At 43.6% G+C, this 22,903-nt stretch overlaps 1 protein-coding gene across 3 annotated transcripts in view; it reads left to right on the top strand.

Moving 5' to 3' along the window:
- Positions 1-444: 444 nt before the first annotated feature.
- DVL1 (dishevelled segment polarity protein 1) overlaps positions 445-22,903 on the top strand; it is a 106,804-nt gene continuing 84,345 nt past the window's right edge. For 2 of the 3 annotated variants that reach the window (XM_009460906.2, XM_087755458.1), the window contains exon 1: positions 445-912. In XM_009460906.2, the coding sequence (XP_009459181.1) occupies positions 743-912 (170 nt within the window). In that variant the 5' untranslated portion in view covers positions 445-742. The remainder of the gene's footprint in view (positions 913-22,903) is intronic. The other variant, XM_009460907.2, reaches the window with a different exon arrangement.

The following is a 22,903-nucleotide window of genomic DNA, read 5'->3' as shown; positions in this document are numbered from 1 at the left end:
CTGGCTCTCGCTGGTGGTTCCCTCGGAAGGGATGGGAGCAGCGCGATGCGGCTGCTAACGCCAGCCCCGCCGAGCGGCGCGGAGCAGCAGGGCCCTTCCTCCCCGCCCACCGCAGGTTCCCAGGCACGGCATCCCCCGCCACCGCCGGCCGGGACGGGGCAGGAGCCCCGCGGAGGCCGCCCGGGCCCTCCCGCCGCCCCGCAGCCGCCCCGCAGCCGCCCCGCAGCCGCCCCGCAGCCGCCCCGCAGCCGCCCCGCAGCCGCCCCGCAGCCGCCCCGCAGCCGCCCCGCAGCCGCCCGGGCCCGGGCCGCTCCCCGCCGCGCCGGCAGGGGGCGGGCTGCGGGCGCGCGGCCGGCCCGCGGGCAGAGCGGCGGCGGCGGGAGGAGGGCGGCTGGCCCGGCCCGGCCGCCCCGCGGCCCGGCTCCCCCCCCGCTGCCCGCCGGCCCGGGGAGACGGGGGGCCGGCGGCGGCGCCGCTGCCGAGCCCGGCGGGGGGGGCGGCGGCGGCCGGCGGCGGGAGGATGCAGGCGGGGCGGGCGGCGGCGGGCTGCCGTTCCCGGGTCGGGCAGCTAGAGAGCAGTGCAGGGAGCGAAATCCCGGCCGAGGAGCCCCTGCGCGGCGGCGGCCGGGCGCTGGGAGCTCCCTTCCTGTCGGGGGCGGCTCTGGGCCGGAGGCCGTGAGAGGAGCCGAGCGGCGGCGGAGGCCCGGGCCGGCTCCCCCCTGCTCCCCGCTCCCCCTCTCCCATGGCGGAGACTAAAATCATCTACCACATAGACGAGGAGGAGACCCCCTATCTGGTGAAGCTGCCCGTCCCGCCGGAAAAAGTCACTCTGGCCGATTTCAAAAATGTCCTCAGCAACCGGCCCGTCCACAGCTACAAGTTCTTCTTCAAGTCCATGGACCAGGATTTCGGGTGAGCGGCTGCGGGCCGGCGGGGGCCTCCCGTGCCGTGGCGGGGGGCGGCGGGCGGCGGGCGGCGGTCCCGATCCCTCCTCTCCTCCCCGCGCCCCTTCCCGCTGACAGGCGAGGGGAGGGCTTTCAGCCTCCCTCGGCCCCGAGCGCCAGGCACCTGCTTCGCCGCCGGCGGCGGGCGCCGCCTGCCCGGGGGCTCCCCCGCAGCCCCCGCCTGCCCTCGGGCCGTGCCGGGGCGCTGGGCTGCGGGGCCCGGGCCGGCCGCCGGGTGCGGCCCTGCCCGCCGCGCACTGCGGCGCCCGCTCGGCGCTAGGCCCCGGCGGCAGCCGCCGGCACCTGAGGGGAGCCGCGAGTGCCGCTGCCGCCGCTAACATGGCGGCCCGGCCCGGCTCGGCGGGGGTCGGCGCTGCCGCCGCCCTCACCCCGCGGTCGGCCGGCGGGACCCGCCAGCCCGGCGTCCGCCCCGGGAGCTGACAGCCCCGGCCCGATCCCCCCCGAGGCGAGGAGGCCTCTGCGCTTGTGTTTGGTGACTGCCCCCGGCGCGCTGCCCCCCTGCAGCGCTGGGCGATGACCGGGGCGGGCCGGGCTCCCTCGGCCGCTCCCTGCCCGCCCTTTCGCTCCGGGCCGGGCCGCAGCCTGACGCCGAGCGGGGGCTGGCGGGCAGCCGCCGGCCGTAGCTGGCACCGTGTCGGGGCGAGGCCGTGAGGCTTGTGGCAGGAGCGCTTGGCCAGGGCGAGGGTTTCTGAAGAGCCGAGGAGAGTCAGGCTGCAGATATGCGGAAAGGTGAAGCCTTGTGCAAGTGCAGAAATGCCGGTCTGGAAATGGGGTTGCTCTTCTGGGTCTGCAGTTGCACGCCCTTGGCCAGACAGCGGGCGTCAAATGGTCGGTGGTCGAAACGGCCACTTCTTCCAAGGGCCTGCTCCCTGCTCCCCGCTGGTACTGCACTCTGCTTACTGGGAGCGCAGGAGAAGGCAAAGGCCAGGCTTTCAAACGATCTTTGTGATCGTGGAGGCCAGATTTCTGGCTGGAGCTAGGGGATATTTGACGTCGTTCTAGTCTCCGTGGGTTGCATGCCACTGGGCTTATTTACAGCCATAATAAAATAAACCCATCAAAATCTGACAGTTTGCCAGACAGTAACTTTCAAAATGGATTAATCCTTTTGTAGCAAATCACTTCTCTTTGTACTTATATCTGTCACTGGCAAGACAATTTTACATATTTAAATGCCTTGCCAGTAAACCAGAGAGCAGGTTTGTGGGAAACTACCATGGACCTGACTCTAAAATACCGCCGCAGTTGAGGTGCAAATTTTATGTTTGGTGAGATATATCATCCCAAGCATCCTTTCACGTATTGTGTAGCCTCTTTCTTATCTGGGAGACGTGAAGCCTTTAATGTTAATTGTGTTTTTATCCATGGTGGAATGGAGATATTGTTTGTTGACACGTATTTCTTATGTGGCAAGTTGTTAGTATTGGTATGTTACTGTAGGAGTGTTCATGTATTGACTTCTTTTTCTGGATTGTGAAAACATTTTTTTGGGAAGCAGCTATACAAACTGTTTGTTGTCAAAATAAGGTCTTTGAAATTGTCTATTCATAAATTTTTCTCCTTCACCCTCAAGTTTTTGTGGTGCAACCTCAATAAAGGATGTCGGGTTTGTTGAGACAGCGTATGCGTTCATTCTCACCACCACAGAAATTTAGTACTAGAAAACGTGACGTGTGCTGAGGCATGTTGAACATCCTAGAAGGATCTTTAACACGTTTGGGCTGTTCTTGATTTTTGACCAGGTAACAGAGTTAGTAACGTAAACCCTACAGCGGATTCTGCTATTAGTCTCGAAACTGGGGTGAAAATTGTCTGTTGTTCTTGCATTGTCTTGGAAGTGGAGATGATGGAAGATGAAGGGCTGCAAGTGGGTGATGAGAATTGGGACCTGTAAATTCTGTCTTTATTTAAACAATAGCCTCAAATATAAGGACTGAATGCATTACTGTGGCAATCCATTGTCTGGAGACGGCCAGAAGTAACTCTATGGATAGTGGCTCTTGCAAGGCAATAGGCTGTCTGTCACATTTTTGTTTGCTTTTGTTTTGTTTGTCAACCAAATTTTTGTTCCTCTCTGAATCCTAAATACTTGTGAAAAATAGGGAATTAGAAGAAAACTTAATATGAATCTTGGCTGTCTTAGCAAGTGTTAATATTAAATACGGGCTTTTTTTCATCATCTTCTCTTCAAACTGACTTTTTAAATTGATGTTGCAAATAGGTAATTACAGATGCAGTTGCCACTAACCGTAACAAAATTGTGTATCTAATTTTTACCTTTTATGCCTGAAAATGTCCTCCAAAGAAATTCTTTTCTGTGTGTTCTGTAAGTGGTGCTTAGGCTTAAACTACAGTAACAGTTTGGTTTTAAATGTAGTGTTCTGCAGTTCTAGTCTTCTGTTCTTCGCATTGCTGCTCAATGGCTGTGCGGAGCTCTGATTTGGCATGGTGACCGCCACTTGGCAGGACGGTTTGTAAATCCCTGTGTGGAGTGAAAAGTACTTCTTGTGTTAGGAAAGCAAATGTTTTCCTGGAGAAGCGGAGCCTCCTTGAGAAGCCAGTGATCGGGAACTGACTTCGCAATACTGCACATGTTGTTGTAATTAAGGCACAGCCTTTCCTGGATCCTGAAATAATGTAATAAATAATTGTGTTCAGAAACAGTGGATGTGTTGAATTGTTTCCAACCACGAGAGATAAGAGTTGCTAAGGATTGGAATGGAGTTGGGTTGGGGATGTGGAGCCATATTGAGCTGTGTTATGAAATGAAGCAGTTGTGTGTTTTGTGTACCTGCACTGAGTTATCCGCCTGCTTTCAGCTTTGCTTTTCAGAAGGTGCAGGAGCGGCGTATTTCCTTCTGAACTTCAGTTACAGTTTAATTTACTACTTTGCCTTTCAGTCTTAATGTTACGCTATTAGTAAAGCTGTGGAAAATAGGTACAATGTGGAACCTTCATCTTGATTTTCCTGGTAGTGTTACTTTGACATTAAAACACTGTTTCCTGTGCCAGTTTGTTCTCAAGGGTGACTTCTGCACTAAGGCTTGATGGGATGGACCTGTCTTTATCCTGAAAGTCCAGGCTTTCCTACTGACTCCATCTGTAGATACGATTGTTTTTAAGATGCAGGATGTCCAACTGTGTTCTGACTTTAAGACTCAACCCTTGGAAGTGCCTTGTAGCTTCTATTTTTATTCTAGTCGGTGGGAAATTAAGCAGGGGCATTACAGGATCAGACTTGTTAATGTGATAGTATCCACCAGCAATGACATTTAGAAAAGGTGATATTTGTGATATGTGTTTTATAGACAAGGAGCTGTGTCATCAGCTTGCCTAGTTGCTCACAGCAACTGATTCTTTCCTCGCAGGGGAAGAGCTCAGAGATCACTTCCCATCACTGAAATTGTTGATTCTAAGGTTGCAGCCACACACATCCTTGTAATAATGTATAATGCAATTTTGTTCATTCTTTGATGATTGAAAAATGACAAGTAATGAATACATCTAAAAATAAAGCTGTAGTTTGTGATGCCTGGGCTGTCATGACTGAAACTCTGACAGCTGTCTAAACTGTGTTGGATCCAAATGATTCATAATGAATCTGTGTGACAGATCCTATAAGAGGAATTCCTATTTGTCTGCTCTTAAATATTTGGTATTTCCAGAGCTTTTCTTGTAAAACACTACCACTGCCTTCCAGAAATAGAAAATTATAAGTGTATATGATCCAGGTATTTCCCCAAGTTATGTGTTTTATTTTTGCTATACAATAACCTACTTTGAGACTCCATGCTACTGTTTCATCCCTGGTCCGTACAGGATGCTGTGCTGCGACATGATTATAGCGAGAGAGATTCAGAGGAAGAACTGTACCATCTTAAATACGTGGGCTGTACACAAGCTCATACTGATAAATATACTCTCTCCTGCCTTGTTCTGGCTTCCTTTGCTCTCTTCAGCCAACATGTCACTGGGGCAGGAGCTGCCGATGGTGTCTTTCAGTACTGCGGGATAGGGAGAGCAAGCCAGTCTCAGGCGCTGCAATCTTTACCCATCGAATACCAGAGTACGTCTGCTCTGCCATCCTTCTGGGTGAGGTTCAAGTCCTCATTCTTTCCATTGTGTGAACTAATACTCTTTTGATTATACTTCTTTAGGGAGTACTTTGAGGAGTGGCTTTTTAGGCATTCCTTTGGTATCAGCAAAAGAACTTCCTTTTAAACTGCGCTTTTAGGTGCAGCTGTGTCTTGTGCAGAAATTGATTTTCTTGGTACCTGGTGTGTTGAAAACTAGCAAGCAGTTGTGATTTAAAGCAGTAGGAATCCGGTTTGGGATTGGCATTATGAGGTGAATGGCGCAATTTTTGATAGAAGAGGAACATGAGAAGCACTGTTCTGTGTCTTTTCTCATGGAGGCAATGTGCCATCTCTGTTTTCACCCTTGCCCTAAGAGGAGTCCTAACTGAGAAACCAGAGTCCTAACTGACAGATGTCTAGCTATGGAGACGCAGAATAATTTCATAACTGGGAAAGCTTTTAGAGACAAAATAGCAAAAAAACCACCCTCAAAATATCTTTCATGGGGACAAATGAAAGTAGGAGTTGCCTATTTATCAGTGAGGCTTGGACAATTGATGCTTAAAGTGCCATTTGGACACTGGACATAGATAATTTAAAAACCAGAAAGTTGATTTGCCTGTTAGGTTTGCAGAGTTCTGCAATCATTGAATGTAACTGTGAAAGCTGTTGTAAAAATCCAGCAAGGAAAGGAACATTGGACAAAAATGTGGAAGCCTTATTTCTCCCTGTTCTCTGTCAATCAGGAGCCACAGAGTTCCAGACTCTGAGCTAGCCAAACTCAAGACAAAGTTTTTGGGCTGAGTTCTGTGCTTGGAAAACTCTTTCCGTGCTTATTCGGTGATAAGGCAGCATACTGGACAAAAGTCCCTTGCGGGTAGGATTCTGCCTTTTAGGTGGACTCTGCTGTGCTATGTGGTAGTAAGAGCATAGTTTTGGGTTGGGTTTTTTTTTTTTGGTAGTTACTGCAACAAAGATTTTAATGAGGTATTTTTGCTGGTGTTTTTAAGGAGATCCTCTCAAGACTAAAGAGCAACATGAAAGGATGCCTACCTCCATACTTGTTTGAAAACTGAACAAGCAGGTGACAGAGGCTGATATAGGTCAGTTACAGGTAGGAGTCTGTCTTTTTTGAAACAGAATAAAATGGAGGCAAGTGATTCATATTTGCATTAGAAAATATGGAGCTGGTAGACTAATGTGCAGAGGGGGCATGCGCTAAAAATAACAGTTTAGGAAAATGATCTTTGCAGCTCCGTGACAAGGATTGATACCCACAGAATGAGTCTGTATGGATCAGCACTAGGCAAGGGGATGTTGAGGTAGCTGCTGTGATCAAAGCTCTGGCAAGCATTTTAGCTGTATAAATGGGAAGGTTCAGAAATACTACACAGACTGCAAGACCTAAATGTAGGCTGGTTGTGAGGGTCTAGAGAGCACTCAGAATTCAAGACAGTGTCCATGTTACTGACCTGAATGATGGGCAGGGCGATGAGCAGATAAGAAGAGGTGTGCCATATAACTTTTAGCCTTGAAGTATAAGCAAGATTATCTTTACAAAGCAACCATGTAGAATCTCCCTCTGTGTGCTTGTTTTCCCACATGCATCTCTGTCTCCTCCCTGTTTAGTCTCTTTTACCCTCAATGTTATTGAGGGAACCGGGTGTTTTCAGGAGGGGCGAATGAGTAAGGAAGTAGTTCCATGAGGGCAGAACTAATGAAAGCAGGTTTTCTGAAGATTTGTCTTCTTTCAGTGTTAACCCTCTGTATTTTCTCCGTTCTCTCAGGCTGCTTCATCAGTTGGTAGATATTCAGAGATCTGAGATACAGTTAGACTGAAAAAAATACAGCATTTTACTTGGACACAAGGTTAAAAAGGGTTGGGGCTTCAACTGGTAATGCAGTCACATAATTTACTATATAGATCTTTGCAAATGCCTATGGCACGTTTCCTGAAAATATCTTTTGGATAGTAAGCGTGGTTGAACAGATGGGGCAACAAATGGGTTTCTTTTAAAGATATTTTTTATCCTGTACCCATTTTGGCCAGGTTTGCCTGTCTGTAGGCTGGAAAGGAATGATTGCATAATACTCAAAGTTGTCTTCAGGTCACACTGGGACAGCTGTTCCCTGTGATGTAAACAAGCATCGCCGACCAAGAAAATGAATGCAAGGCATGTTCCAGCCCGTGGCCAAGATTCATGACCCTCCTCTTCTGCTGCTGCCAGCTTTGCTCTGGGAGGCTGTAGCAGGGTATGTGGCAGCACTGAAGCTCTGTTTGGGACTGATCCAAAGCCTGGTGAAGTCACTAAGAGTCTTTCTCTGAAATGCACTGAATTTTGAGCCACTTTCCAGCTGAACTATTCTGTCACGTGAACAATACTGGTTCGAATGTGTAACTTGCAGTGAGTGCAGTGCTAGGAGAATGCTTTTTAATGAAGGCTTTCCTCAAAAAAACCACAGGTGGTTAAGTAGATTGAGTTGAGAAGATGCTTGGATTTTTATTAGCTCTTTGAGACAGCTGATAAAAATGAGAATGGTGACTCTGACTTTACAATTCAGTGGGTTGGTCATGGTTCTTTCCAACTTTCATTCCGCTCAGCATAGTCTGTTGCACACTTAAATGCTCTAAACATTGCAGAAATCTTGGTCTGCTGTTGGTCCAGGAGCGCAAAAGTGAAGGCCGAGTTTCAGCTTGATTCAATCAAATAAATCTGGAATAATATTCTGAAGACAGGGATTACTAAGAGCAGGTCCTAGGCCTGAATATCTGGATTAAGAGCAACCACACAGAGGCCTTCAGGGGGAAGGAGAATTCTGAAGACTGGAAGGGAGATTTCATTAATACCTGCAGAAAGTTGGAGTACTGTTACCTAGTGGAAGAAAATAGATAGTTGCATAGTTAAAGCACTGAATTGAGACTTGGGAAATAGAAAAAAATTGTATTCAGCCACAGATTTAGGCTTAGACTCAGCAAAGTATTTGGACACACTGAAGCGTAGTGCTGAATCGAGGCCTGTGTTAGCTACTTGCCTAATGAGAATAGCCTTTATTTCTCCTAGCTTTTTCCCATTTTCCCTGATGAAATTTATAAACTTTCTGGAGACTGTGCGTCTTACTACTTATGTTTACACAGCATCTAGCACTATGGTGCTTTTCTGTTTGCTGACATCAGAAAGCACTATTGTAGTACAAATAATAAAAATATGTATAAGAACACCAGCCTAATAGACCTCAAAGCTCATACTCTGTAACCACACTAGGTTAGCTTACACATATTTTGCCAAGCTGATTCTGATAGCTGTCTACAGTACAAGTCACTGCTTATTTTAACGTCTCAACTGTAATGTAATCTAAATATTTAAAACAACCACTTTTTCTGCTGGAACCTGAGGACTGCTCTGCTCCGAGGGTGGAGTATGTTATATTTATTAAAAGCTAATGCTATGAAAACATGCTAAAGGGATACATCAAGTTTGGTCTGCTTCCTGTGGCTAGTGATCTGCAGTGGGACAAGTTAGAAAAACAAGTTTACCACTGTTCATTTAATGAACACCTCCACATAGTGTATGCACAGTTTTGTTTTTCTTTTTTCCAGTGCTCAGGTAGGCTTGTTTTGGCTTAAGAATATACACACAGACTGTACAGCTGTTGGAAGCATTAACCATCTCTGTAGGATTCAAGTTCAGCTACTTGTAGGCTTGCTGTATCGCTAATTAAAATTTGCCTGTGAAGTAGGTTGAATTAAATGGGATGTATTAAATAATAATTTTTGAAAGATCATTACCATTCTAGCCTGCCACAGGAGAGTGAACAGGCAACCAGGAGGAGATCCAGATGCAGCAGGAGGAGATCTACACTCAGTGCTTTGAAACCAACCATAAATAGCAATGGAATAGATTAAAATTTAATAGATTAAAATTTTGAATTAAGGAATTAATTTACATACAGTATTAAAGCCTGTAAAAATTTCTTTGGTATATTTGAGATGAGTACAGCAGGCTCCCTTCCCTTGGATTCTGCTTACCTTCAAGCATGAGTCTGGCATTTTCAAAAATAGCCTTTTTCATGCTTGCATTTCAGATTCCACTTTAAATGCAGCCTGATAGGTGTTATCATGACTATGTGCAACCTGGTCAGTTATTATTCTGATTAGTACTTTCAGAGAATCGTTCAGGAGCACCAAGCATTTATTTCAACTGTTGTGCCACAGTGTTAGGTGGTGAGGTTGACAAGGTGGTGTTTATGAAACACGGATAGTGATTTTTCTGTATATGGGTCACTGCTAGAATTCTTTCCCTGTTCTTCTGGTCTTTATCTTCTTTAGGAATCATGACATGTTTCAGTTTGGATGTCTTGATAATTAAAGTTACTTCCTTTCACTCTTTTTTTCCTCAACGATTGGGGTTCCTGTATATTTGGCTGATTAGATATGTTGTTGTTCTGCATGATATGATGAACAGTAGTTTTTCTGTCTTCGTCTCTATGTGAAATTCTTTTAAATGGTGATTCCCCCCACCCCGGTAAGTTCTGCCTAATTCTCACTCTCTTTTCTGTGTTACTGTCATTCTTTCCTTGTAAATAGACCTGGAGAAAGGGTATCCATTAACGTCTTTATGCCGCTGATATTTGCCTTGAGAATATACTAGACCTCAAGTTATTTGCAGTATATTATAGTCTCCCCGTTGCAATCTTGAACGCCTTGTGATTGGTAGGGGTCTGATTTGCTATTAGAATTTCTTTGCAAGGGCCCAGTTTGTTAACGTTTCTGTTGATTAAATAGCTAGTCCACTGTCTTTAATGCTACTTGGTCCAATTTTAACATCTCTGAGTAAATGTGTAGGATGATTACTTCCAATTACAGCAGTGAGCCGTGTTTACAGCCTCTTTGAAATAGGGAAGGTTGAAGTTTCTATTCCACCTCCTTTTGTGTTAAATAACTTAGGGATATCAGCCGGCGTTTCAAAGTGGCAAGCCTTTTTTAGTTTAAATTTACTTAAAACTTCTACACCACAGAGGCGGATTTTTTTTCTGTGTTTATGGTAAGCTAAAAAGAAGCAGTGTTAGCCTTGAAACTTTCAGCAGTGTTGGAGTTCAGTCCTATATAGAAGTCGGTTGAGATCGAGTATCTTAAAGCCGTTAAACCCTGATCCCCTTTCTCAGCAGGTATGTATCTCTCTTAATGTGCCTCACATTATGGGAGGGAAAATTCAATAGAATCAGCTAGTTGTTGCAATTAATGATGCTGACTCAATACAACTCTTTACATATGCATTATTGCAGTTTATTCTGTCTAGCTTTTTCGATCCTTAAAATGCTGAGATTTCTGGATTTTATTTGGAAAGAAATGAAGAGAGGAAGCGAAGTGACAAGTATTAAGCTTACTGAGTAAAGACAGTATCTAGAAGAGTTTTATTCCTATTTTCAGCCTATGTGGGAAAGGGAAGCTGGCTTGGTGTTTCTGTGTGACTTGACCATCTATTTTGCGAGTACTGGAGGTAAAGTCAGCCTTTCTCCTTTCTGTGTCTGCCAGATAATCCTGAGGTGAGTGAGTGAGTTCTGAGTGTTTCTTTTGCTTCGACATCTATGCTAACTGAACACTACATGCTGAAACACCCAGAGAGAACTCGAGAAGGCAGCTCAAAAAAGTGGCCGTCTCCTTTCAGTGATTGACTGCTACAGATAGGCTTAATTTATCCTTTGTTCCTTGAAATCTAGCTTTGCCTTTGTACTGACGGGACTCAGCCTGTTGTATAAGGAGCAAGCTGTGCTGTTGCTGATCCTTTGTTTGGATGTTTTGGATAGCTTGACTGTACTGAATAATGGAGATGAGGTGAATGGCCTCCGATAAAAATGGATGCGGCATTGAATTGAGACAGATTAATGTTACTTGGTCCTATAGTTATTTTTTTGAAAAGTGTGCTCATGCTTCATGGTTACTCTCTATTTACTCTGTTGTTTGCATTGTTTTTTGCATCAGGATTTCCCTGTAGTTTACTAAAGCTGAAGTCTGTAAACTACTACATTGTACTGAGCAGAAATCTTTTCTGATGCCGTTTAGTGGCTAATTACTTACGAAATCCAGGATTGCATCTTTTCTTTGGCTGTGTTATTTATAAGGAAAACAGGTGCCTCACCTTTTGCTAAATGTCTACTTTATGTGCTCTAATTGTGTTATTACACGGCAGTAATTAAGATAGTCCTGCAAGGGATGGTTGTCTGATTTTCAGATGAATCCTCTTCTCCGGTAATCTTGAGTAAATGTCAGAGTCTTGTTGCCTTCAGTAGCCAGCATTTTGAAATCCCTCTACATGTAGCTAATGAGAAAAACACATGTAAATTCAGTTTAAGTGCAGCTATTTGTTAAGAATTTTGCAAGATGTACTGTATGCAACCCCAGTTCCAAAGAACTGACTGTTTTCAGACAAGATACACTGAGTAGGTGGATTGGGAAAATTAAAAGGGGGGGTAAAGCATTCCTGACAGTCTCTAATATCAGTTTTACTGTTTGTTTAATCTGTGCTTGCTTTTATTCACTTGGTTGGGGTGCTGAATCTGGACAGATGATTAAACTCATCTGTTTTTCTTGTCCCAGCAAAATGTGTTGGTTTTTTCATAATTATTTAGGGTAGGTCTAGCTCTACTTTCAATGAAGTTAGAGGAAAACCATTCCTGAAAATCTCGCCATTAGTTCAGAAATGCAGTCTTGCCTTGCTTATCCAAGAATTCCAAGACAGGGTTTTTTTTTGCCTTATTTTTCTTCTGTTCAAAGATTTAGGAGTGAATGCCGGCAATGTTGCTTTTAAATTGGTCTGCATTGTTAGTTTAGCTCACAAAGCTAGTATTGCAGTTGGAAGCCTAATAGTAATTGAATCAAAATGTCTGTTTATTGTTGCTGACAATAAAATATATGAAAGTTGTAAAAATGTCCTTTCTCAATAGAACAACACTCAGTCTGTCTTCGTCTTCAGTTCTCTAAGCATATACCTGTATTGTCCAAAGTAATCTTGTGGAGACTGACTTGAAGTGGGACCAGGTAAGTGTTGTCCCAAAAAAACAGGGTTCTTCCCAACATAAGCACTCTCTGGAATTGTTGTGGTGTGGTCCTTTCCCTGATACAATTTAACTTGTGAAAAAAACAGAACTGGAAAAAGAATCACCCCTATGTTAGCGTGATTATATGCGTAAGCCTTTACTTCTGCGTGCTGCAATGCCATGATACAGAGACTTACCTTAGCTTAGCTTCAAACATGCTGAAATCTTCTACTTGTGTTAGATGTAGTCCATCAATAGCCAGTTAAAGTATTTTGGAAGATATTTTCTCATCATGATTTTAGTTGGCCTAAAAATCAATGTGTTAAAAAAGGCGAATTCATAACAGGTATTCTCAAGAAAGCAGCATCTGTTGATAGTAACATCTGATTTTTTTTTTTTCTTCCCCTCCTCTGAGGTCATGGCAGCTCCCACTGTTTTCTGACCCTCTTTTACTTTGAGAATATACAAAAAAGAAAATTCCTCTCCTTACACACCCTCCAAAAATTGGCAGATAGACGATCCTCTTTGGAGGAAAAAATGAAGAGGTCATGTCAGCTCTCCAGATAACCTGCAAATCTAAGAGCTGCATCCAGCTATTTCTGAGAAGATCCCTTTAGATACTCAGTTTTGCTTGTTTTCCCAAACATGGGAAAACATGAGGTTTTAACCTCATGTACCGTTAACCTCGAGGTGAACGGTACCACTTGGACCGAAACTTGCATCAGTTTGTGGATGGGTGACTGTCTTTTCTAGCAGAAATGCAGTTTCTTATGAAAATGCATAAGCCATTTTTTAGTTTTCCTTGCTCCTACAGGGAAGAAAAGGGTATCTGTGACCATCTTTATTTTTGCAGGATGTTTTGGTCTGATTGCTTTGTCCTCCCCTGTTTGCGCGAGAACATAATATAGTGAAAACACACTCTCATCTGAGCTGAAAAATACAGAATTTCCAGCCTTTTACATCTCCACTTTCCCAGTGTAAATTCATTCAGTTCAGTCTATTTTTATAGAAATTGTAAAGTCTACAGGCACCTCAGGACATCTGGGAGAGCAGGAGCGTGTACTGTACCTAGTGGCTTGTACCTAATTTCACCTGCTGTGGCCTGATTGAAAACCTTCTGCAAGCTGTCTATAAAGTGCCAAACCCGGGCTGTGTCCTTTCCTGTCTCGTCCTGTTCTTTGTTGAGGTGCATCTTTTTGTCTCCATCTGTTAATACACTCCATCCTTCCTTCTCTTTCTCTCTCTCTCTCTCTCTCACGGGAATGCATTTCTCTGGTGAAGTGTGTCATCGTACGTAGATGATCAAGAAGCTGGTCCTCTGCAGTTCTGGAAGGAGGGTCCAGGGAGATGTATATTCCTTCCTTTTTTAAAAATTGAAAACTCTGCAAAGCTCTGAGTTTGAGGAAACTTTAAAAGCTGTGACAGAAATGGGAGAATCTTTACTTAATACTGTGCTGTGTCTGTGGAAAATTTTCGAGTGTGTAGCAACTTAAAAAAAACGAACCAAACACAAAAACCCCAGAAGTGTGTGTGAGTAGGAAACAGCAGCACAGTTAATGATACAAGAAGAGAGATTGATGGCATAGGAGTGAATAATGGGAGATGTGTGCCTTAGTTCTAAAAGCACTTAACATCCAGTGCCCCAGAACCTTGATCTTGTCTCTTCTGCCTGGGCCATAAAGATGAGAAAATCATTATGCATTGCCATTATGCTGTGTGGAGAAAACGAGGGTGGGAACTGATGTACTGCCACTCGCTGATCAGCTGTGCGATTAGTGCAGTCATGGATGAAGGTTATAAGCAGAGATCATGGAGGTGGCCTGGTTTGTCACCTTGGGGCTTGCTTTCAAGGGTGTCTGGTACTTCAGGACTCTGTTCATTTTGCTGCTACTGCTTCATATATTGTTTCTCTTTTGGTAATAACAGAAATACTTGTGCGTTTTGGAGCCGGGTGGTCTTCTTCAAGGAACTCGGAGTAAATGTCTCTGTGGCCAAACAGGGGAGGGGAGCAGGGGCTGTTCCTAAGGCCCTGTTGCTGTGGTATCCAAGCATCAGTTTATATAGAGCGTGGAAACTTGTGGCGCATACAGCTTTTAAACCTAATTTAGTCAAACGCTTGAGTGCTTATTATTTAACTTAAATCTGAGAAACAAATCCATTCATATGTAGTAATGTGCTTACAGAGGTGTTCGTTACTGTTTGTCTTGCTCATAGTTCCCAATAGGGGCCTGATGCAAACCCCTTAATGGTACCTAGAAAATAGTTAATGGTTAATTCTGCTGGGCTTTGGGACAGACTCTTCTGACCAATATATTTGTCCAGGCTTTGTTGGATACCAAAAGCTGTTTGGATGGAATTGCTTCCATAGGTTCCCTTTTGTGGGATTGCCAGTGCTCCTGAAAACAGTTTGAGATGCTCCAAGCCCTTAAGACCCTAGAGTTTGGCTATAAATACGTATAGTATATAATTGACCCTAGATTTGGAAGCTTTTCTTTGCAAGAAGAAAATGCTTGGTGAGAGAGGACGAATACTGGGCATGTATGTGTTTAAGGGAAGGGTGAGTGGTCATAGCTAGCCCAGCACAGCTGGCTCTTCGGAGCTGAGTTTTAGAATCAATAAAGATCAGTGAGCTGGGTCCTGAAAACGCTGCTTCAGATGTACAGTCTTTCTGTTTGCTGACTTAAGGAACAATATGTCTGTGCTTGAGCCAGCTTTCTCCTGTAGCTCCACTAACGTGGATGGGTGAGTTCTTCCGCAATGAATGTCACTGCTGAGAATGTGAGCAGTGGGGATATGGTACGGGCTCTGGATCTTCTGTTAGCCTTCAAATCTGCTTCAGCATCAGAGCTGAGAGAAGATTTTAAGTGTACATCATACGTGCGGGAAAAGCTTTGATGCATAGGCTCTGCTTTTTTCATCTGATTATTGCTTGCCTTTTAGCAAAGGACATTTGGATTGGCCTGCCACTAGAATGCCATTTTCTAAATTAATTAAGCATCAACTCGTGGTTTAATGAGCGTGTTGGGGAAGGAGGAGGGTGTCACTGGTGATTTTGATAATGCTGCTTTGGGGTCCCAGTTTTCAGAGAAGACTATTGGAGGCTTGTCCTCCAGTTTCTGCTGTAGAGTTTAATCAATTGAGACAAGCTGTTGAGCAAATACAGAGGAATTTACAGTGCTTGCGGAAGGAACGACCTAAATATTTGCCCCATGATTCTGTTGTGGCTTCTTTCCATGTGAAATGTAAGTAGCTGAGGGAATAATGATAATTTTTGGTTATTTCAGTGGCCTTGGTAAGAAAAAGTATGAAAATCATTTGGGAGGATGTTCAAAGCATACAAAACATGATGTACTCCACTCACTTACTGGAGTGATACACTTGAGGATAATAAGAGAACCCCTTCACCTTATGCCATTGACTTGCTATGATCGTTTGGCTATTGGGTTTACTTTTCCCTGTTTCATAATTTCTGAAGAAGATGGCATCTCCTTTTTGAAAAGTACTCTGGCTCTTTTTTTATCAAGCAGGTGAAGTGAGGATCGACATTATTGGCTTTGTTTGACAATAATATAATCGGTGAAGACCACGCCTAATCAGTATGAGAATTTCTGATTTGGATGGGGACTGTGACTGATGGCTGACTTGCTAGGGCTGTGATATGGGAGGTAGATATGGAGGCCCCTCAGGTCTTTTAAGGGTGGCATTTTCACAGCGACTTGCAGTCTCAGTTGCAATGACTAAGGTATGCAGTCCATCCAGTACTCTGGAAAGCCACTAGGTTTGCATAATTCTGTTTTTAAGATATCTGATTTTGGAAGGAGAAGTGGCCTATAGAGGTCATTCAGCAATTTGTGAGGAGCAGCCCTAAAAGGGAGCCTCCAGACTGTGTTTTATTTATTTATTTTTAAGCTGTCTTTGCATTTCTGAGTTCTGAGGTGTAGAAGTAGATGCATTTGGAAAATCCTCAGTAAGTAAGTGTGTAAATACTGTTTGTTAACAGCTGTCTTACTATAGGGAACTGGGACAAGAGCGTGTGTTTTAGCCACTGTTAGGCTGTTAAAACCAAGCATTCATCATATACAGTTTAAGAGGAACAGATAGATTTGAAAATTGTCTCAAAATAAGAATTTTGTTAGTTAAATCCTATCTGAAACCTGCAATATTTAAAGGACTTCTCTCTGCCTTCCCTCTGGAATGTGAAGAGAAGAATGACGATGTGGGTTGAGGCACTGGTTTGGGATTTGAGGTCTGAGCTCAGTTTTCCCTCTTCCAGCTACTCTGTATTTGACCTTGAGTAAGTGATCTAGTCCCTGATATTACAACCAGTTAAACTTGTGCCTAGCTTAATGTACGTACATGAGTTGTACCTTTGGAGGAGACTGTAAACAGGTTAAAATTACATGCCTAGGAAACTTGTAAATAGAGGTTTTTATTTTTGGGATTCAAGTCTGGTTTGTAAAAACGTCTAAATCAGAGAAAAACTCTGACTTGCTGCAGACTAGCGTAAATGTGGAGAGTTTGCACTTACAGAAGTATACCGGGGCAGATGCATGGTATCTTAGTGGATTTCTCTTTCCTTTTGTTTTGCTGAGTCGCAGAGAGGCTTTCTCCCATCCCTGCCCATGGCTTTGTGGCAGTCATTGTAGCAGAAGTTCTTTGCAATGACCAGCTTCAGTGATTGTTCAGTTTGTACCCATGTAATGTTTTCCATTGAATTTACTATTGTGGCTGAATTCTTAAAAGTATATAAATAAATAAAACTAATTCACCAATGCAGAATGAATGGAACTACTAAAAGAATGAGTTGGCAAGACTTTTTGGGGCTACTTTTTAAATATGTTTATTTCCAGTTGTAATTTATGACCTATTTTAGTTATAGACACAAATTGAAAAAAGGTACAGTAAGTGGAACAAAACTAATTGAGCCCAGAGACTTGCCTGGTACGGAGATGAGGAGGGAGTAAAGATTCATGACAAACTTTTTCTTTATTTGAAAACGAATATGCAAAGAAGTGTCTGACACTAATTACATTTTGCTCTTACTGAGGAAGAAAGCTGCACAGTGGTAGCAAGTGGTGGCAAGATATGAGTGCTGCAGAAAACATGAATATTTAGGAATCTCTGGACCAACCATGTTTCTAACTAGAGGTGCTAGTTAAACTGTGGAATTCAAGGGAGAGGTTGGATTTCTGATGTCATGGGGAAACATGGGAATACTTAGTCATTAGAGACTGTTGAGCAAGTGCAATGCTTGTAGACATGCTTGACAAGTTCCTTATTTCAGGCTATGCAAAAATCCTCACTGGCTTCAGTGGTACTAGAAGCTTATCCTGAAATGGCAGAGAATGTGCCTTCCAAAGAGCTTCGAGTGTTTGGAATAAAGGTAAACTAAGTAATGGCCCTGGAGCCTGTGTGAATGTGCAGCTGGAGCGTTGTTAAGAGCTCTTTGGTGCTTGTTTCGTGATCACTCTTGCACAGTGTGTCCTGATCAACTTTGAGTGAAGGCAATGGAAGTTTTCAATGCAGAGTGAATTTATTTGTTGTTCTCAGTGCTGTCTCAGGTCTCTAGCTTGTAAGAATTATTTATAGGGTAAACGGAAATCCTGTTCCTCATGTGATATTAGGTAGATGCATCTGAAGTAGAGCGATCAAATAGTTAATGTTAAAAAGCCTGCCTCTTCTGTCTTTCAAATCGTCCCAGCAGGGGTTGCATTTCATGGTTGACATTAGCCATGCTGTTCCAGCTTCTGCTTCTTTCACGTCCTGCTTTTCATCCCCCCTCCCTCCTTACATTTTTTTAATACATCTCTTATTCAATGTGGTTAATAAGCAAATTGGTCATCTGCTTATTTTTGTCTTTGCTAACACTCCCCCCACCTTCCCGTTCAGACCAAATTAACAGTAAGCCAATGAATTGAAGGTAATGCTACTGTGAATTAGCCTTTGCTGCAGGGCAGCTTTGCATTTTTAGTGCCAAGCTGACTAGTTTGTGTGACTAAAACCAGGCAGTGCAAAAAGAGCTGGGATTTTCATTCCTGACAGGAGGGGCTCACGGGTGTTGAAGGGTAGTGACTGAGCTTTAGGAGGCATCTCCTTGGCAGGTTCTTTTTGTGGGTTCATCTTTGGCCGGTCTCTCTTGGCCGTGCCCTGTGAGCTGCTGCATGAATTGCACTTGCTCTGAAGAACTTACGTTATAGCTAAGCAAAAAGAAGCAAGCGTAAGGACAGGCAGCATTGGAGGCTGGTGGATAGAAGGGATTTTCCCAAGTTCACTAGTAGATTGTTGGCAGAACTGTGAATGGAAATCTCATCTTGTGGTTTCTAGTCTTACGTTTTAATTGCTGGAGAGTTTTCCCAGGTGACTTTTATTTTTTTCATGTCTAATAGTCTAGAAGGCATTTAAATGTTTGTAGCTGTTCTTTTTTTTTTTGAATGAGAGGATCATGGTACAGTAAATGATGGGCTTGAAGTAAAACTTGCTGAAAAGAGAGAGGTTTGATCCACACCTTTGCATATTTTGTATGCACACAAATGATCTCTCCTTAGGAGGGGAAAAAAGGGGCGAATATTCCCGTTATCCTAGTAGTACAACATGAACTTCCTTGAGAAGAATCACTTCTGAGGTGGCCAGAGCATGATCCATGAGCAGTAGCACTTAGAAATGTAGCAGTCCTTCCAGCTATGCTTTTTGTATTTGGATGATGTGATGTACACCCTTCCGCTAGAATGGCAGTAGTTGCTATCTGGGTCCATGAAGTTCTGTAGCTCACTCTTTCTGTAGAGGCCTTAGCAGTGCATATATCTTATGTGCACAAAGAGAAAGGAGGAGAGTTGGTGTCTCTCTCTACAGGGCTCTGTGAATCAGATGCTCTCAGAACTATCAAGTCGTGAGCTCTGCAGGTTCAGCTCTTCTGTTGTACTCTGCTTGCGTTCCCACTCCTGACAGCGACGCAGCAAGGGAAGCGTTAGGTAGAACCTCTTCCTACGCTTGGCAAATTGGCTCCTATTTACTAAAAGCTTTTTCAGACTGTCGTAATTGTCATGGTGACACAGATGTGAGAGGTGTGAGCACATAAATAAAGCAGTTGGAGTAAACACTCTATTTTTTTCATCTAGTGGGTAAAGAAGTTCCATTGTGCTATTGTTTCCATTGATAACTATTGAGCACTAGTAAAGCTTTTCAGCTGGGTGAGGGCAGTCGAGAGAATCAAGACCAAAGTACAGTCTAATGTATTTAGGAGCAAGGGTAGGATTACTATATTGTACTAGTTCTGAATAATATCCCAGTCATCTCTCTGGAATATTAAAAGTTTTGCAGTCTGGCTAAATATTGATGCATTAACCTGGAATTCTTCCCCTCCTCACACACACAAAATGACAAAATGTCAGAAAGGGGAGACATCCATTACGGTGTAACAGATCGATCCTTTTTAAGGAAGAATCTTGCTTTTTTCTTTACATGAAATAAAAGTGAAAGTAATAGAAAATAAGTGAGTAGAAATTATAATCACTCGCTGTGCCCAAGGTCTGGGCCTGTGGCCTGGGATATACTGAGAACAAATTCATGACATAATTACCTAAGCAAGCCTGGCCGACTGACTAAAGGGTGCTTCCAGTGATTGCTTCTGGATGCAATTGGTTTTGACAACCTTGAGTCTGTCACTGTCATTTCAATAAAATGCGTTGCTTCAAATTAAGCAAAATAAGACCTTTCTTCTTTTTTATAGTCTTAGAAACTCTTGGCTCTTATTGTTCCTTTCTCCTTTTATCCTGAGGGCTTCTAGGAGCAATAGCAGTGGTGATTTGTCTCTGGATTCCAAGCTGACAAGAAGCTTTACAATAAGTCAGTTAATAATTGGGGCACTGTGAACCCTCAGCAGCAGACTGAAGATCATAATTAGAGCTCCGTATGTTTGATTTCTTTGGAGTAATGTCATCAAATCAGGAAATGGCTTTATAACTCTGTACACAAGCGGGACATTCTTGTGAACTTTCATGACCTCAGGGATCTGGTAAGGTTAAGTGATGGTGGCTTTTGGGTGGGCTTCTAGGTTGGAAAATAATGCTGTTCATGTTGGATTTGAGCAGTTGCTTCAACTTCCAGTGCCTGGGAATTTAGTAGTAGACAGACCACCACCATCCTTTGCCCCATTGTTGATAGCCTCAACAGACAGGCAAAGGTTGAATCTGTCTCTGAAAACATCTCTATTTGGTTCCTCCAGGGATTGAAGTGTGTTGTCTGTACTGGCTTGTTGGATGAGTGGAAGGTTTCATTCTCCAGGGTTAGGAGTCTGTTTAAACTTTCTTCGAGTTGGTAGTTTAGTTGACTGTCTTTTCTCCTTCTCCGTCCTGGAAAGTCTCCTCTCATTCGCTCCACTCAATACCTCTCTGCTGTTTTGTCCTCGTAGGACATCAGATGTCACATTGTCCTCAACTTAGCAGTCCCCCATGCATCTAAAAAAGGATGTGTGAGACAGACACGTGTCCAGTGCTGCATGTGTTGAATAAATATGTTTCTGATTTTCAGTACTTATTCTAAGAGTTTGCCTCAAATATTTCCTTCTTAACAATTTTATTTCGTTCTTAAAATCTTAGGCATTTGGGTATAAGTTGTAGATGCTTGTGAAATCAACTGCACTGCGGGCAAGTAATTGAGACCTTTACTCTGTTAAAGGCACAGTACTAAATGCTACCAACTCTCTCTAGCTGCTCATGGAAACCTGGCTCTTAAAAATTGTATTAGCTCTGAAAAACTTATTTTAAGTAGTCATAGAACTACCTTGACTTTTCCTTGCCAAGACTGCTGATTTCTCACATTCATGTATTTGTGTTCTTTAAAATGTTTGCTTTTTACTTACAGCAGCCAGGTAAAATAAATAAAAACAATAGAGACATGCACATCTGTCAACTCATAAAACCTTAAAACGTTCTTTTCTCTAAGGATAGTAAGTATAGAAATTTAAATGCAAACCAAAAACAGCTCTTGAAAACATATTACTCCTTTCCTAATATGATTCATTCTCCCGAGTGCTAAGCTGTAAGTGCAGATGTCAGATAGCATTCCAAAAAGTGTTCTGTGGAGGCAGTATACAAGAGCTGAACTTTTATTAAACCTGGGTTATCAAAAGAAGCTGTGTCTCTAGGGGTGGAGGCACAGAGCTACTGGAGAACAGTGTCTGCCAGGGCAAGGTGAAGTAACTATCATTTTTGAGAATCTGACAGTACCTCCTTTTGTTGCTGTGTTTTCTTATGGACAGATTTCCTTTTGAAAATAGTGACTCAGGGCATGGTCTGTGCTAAGTTATAACTGAGATCCTGCCAAGGTGTCTTACACTGTTAGCCCTCTTTAAGATTCTGTAAAAGAGAGATGGTTGCTTAATGTGTATTTCTGATTTCCCCACCAGACAGACTGACTTTTAAAAGGATTTTTGGTGGCTTATTGGATACTGCTTTTAAAAGCAACAGCTAAACCTTTGCCTGTGAATAAGGTACTCGGCATGTCTCTGGGCAAATTTAAACAACTAGCCTATGTTTCAAAGTTTAATTGCCATCCCCCCCTCCCTTCTCATCCATGCTGTCTCCTTTTAATAGCTTCTTTTTCTCTCTTTAGACTCCAGGGATCACTAATTAAGAAATCAGCCTCTGGTTGGTTGGATAACCATTGGCAACTGCTGCAGTTACAGAGCTGCTGGTCTTCCCGAGTCTCTGACAGAAAATGAGTAAATATAGGAACACAGCTGTAATAGAAGCATGGACAGATTACAAAACCACTGGGATTGGGTCTCTTCTTATCTGGCTCTGCCAAACAGCAGGATATATGTCTCAATGAAATCAGAATTAGGAAGTGACAAAGTGGAGTTTTACTCTTGAGAGATGCTATCGGTATCCTTCTGCAAAAATAGGATTTGGAAAGCTCAAGAAGCTATCCAGGATTTATGGTGTGGATTGGTTGAGTTCGGCCACTCTTGGCTGTGTTTGTAACAAAAGCAGCAACAAAATCAAACTTTACAGTTTACCTATTCCGGTGTTTTTGTCTGTTGATGTTGAGTCGATTGAAAGTCTGACCTGTGAAAAACTGCTTTGACTTCTGGACTGTAGCTCAGTCGGTTTATGTGATTTTGGTGCTTGTGAACACTATGATGTGAATTTGGGCTCTCCTCATTAGTTTGAACTTGATATGGCAAACAGCTTTTGCTTCTCCAATAGGATTTGGAAGAAATTTTTTGCAGTCCTGCTAAGTGTCCCAAGCTGAGTATTAGGCAGCCTAATGCAAATCCACAGCCTGGCTGCATCTGCCTTTTCAATAAAGGTTGCTCCCGGTGCTCTGCCTGTTCTTCAGGAAGAGGGCAGAAACCCCAGCTCTGCAAGCGGGGCCAGCGCCTGCCTTTTTGTAGTCAGAGGCCCAGTGGCTTATGAAGTTCCCATGACAGGAAAATATTGACTTTGGTGAAAGATGGATGATGCGAGTCTAACAACTCTAGTGGTAGGGAGAACTTATAATTTCTTCCCAATTTCAAACTCAGCTGCCTTCTTGGGGTGATGAATGTGTTCATCAAACATTCCCTAGTGATGCTGCGTGTCATTTTGCAGTGCATGCAGCTAGTCAAAATGTATTCTAGACACCGTTTGGGCATGGTGAAGAAGCTGTGCTCTGTACCCAGATGATGTGGCTTTCCAGTGTTTATGCACATAGTTGCCTAGGGAGTTATGTTATAGTGGCTTGTGCCTTACATTAGTAAGCTAGAAAGGCTGCCAGTTACTCTTTGTGGCTCCATCTCTGGGGCATGCTGTCCGGTGTCAGTATGTACAAACCTTCTGCGAGCTTCAG

This window comes from Nipponia nippon, unplaced genomic scaffold (genome assembly GCF_047370975.1).
Source record: "Nipponia nippon isolate SJK-2023a ecotype South Korea unplaced genomic scaffold, ASM4737097v1 scaffold_19, whole genome shotgun sequence".
Taxonomy (NCBI): domain Eukaryota; kingdom Metazoa; phylum Chordata; class Aves; order Pelecaniformes; family Threskiornithidae; genus Nipponia; species Nipponia nippon.
The sequence above is the reverse complement of the archived record's forward strand: the minus strand, read 5'-3'. Positions and strand labels throughout refer to the sequence as shown.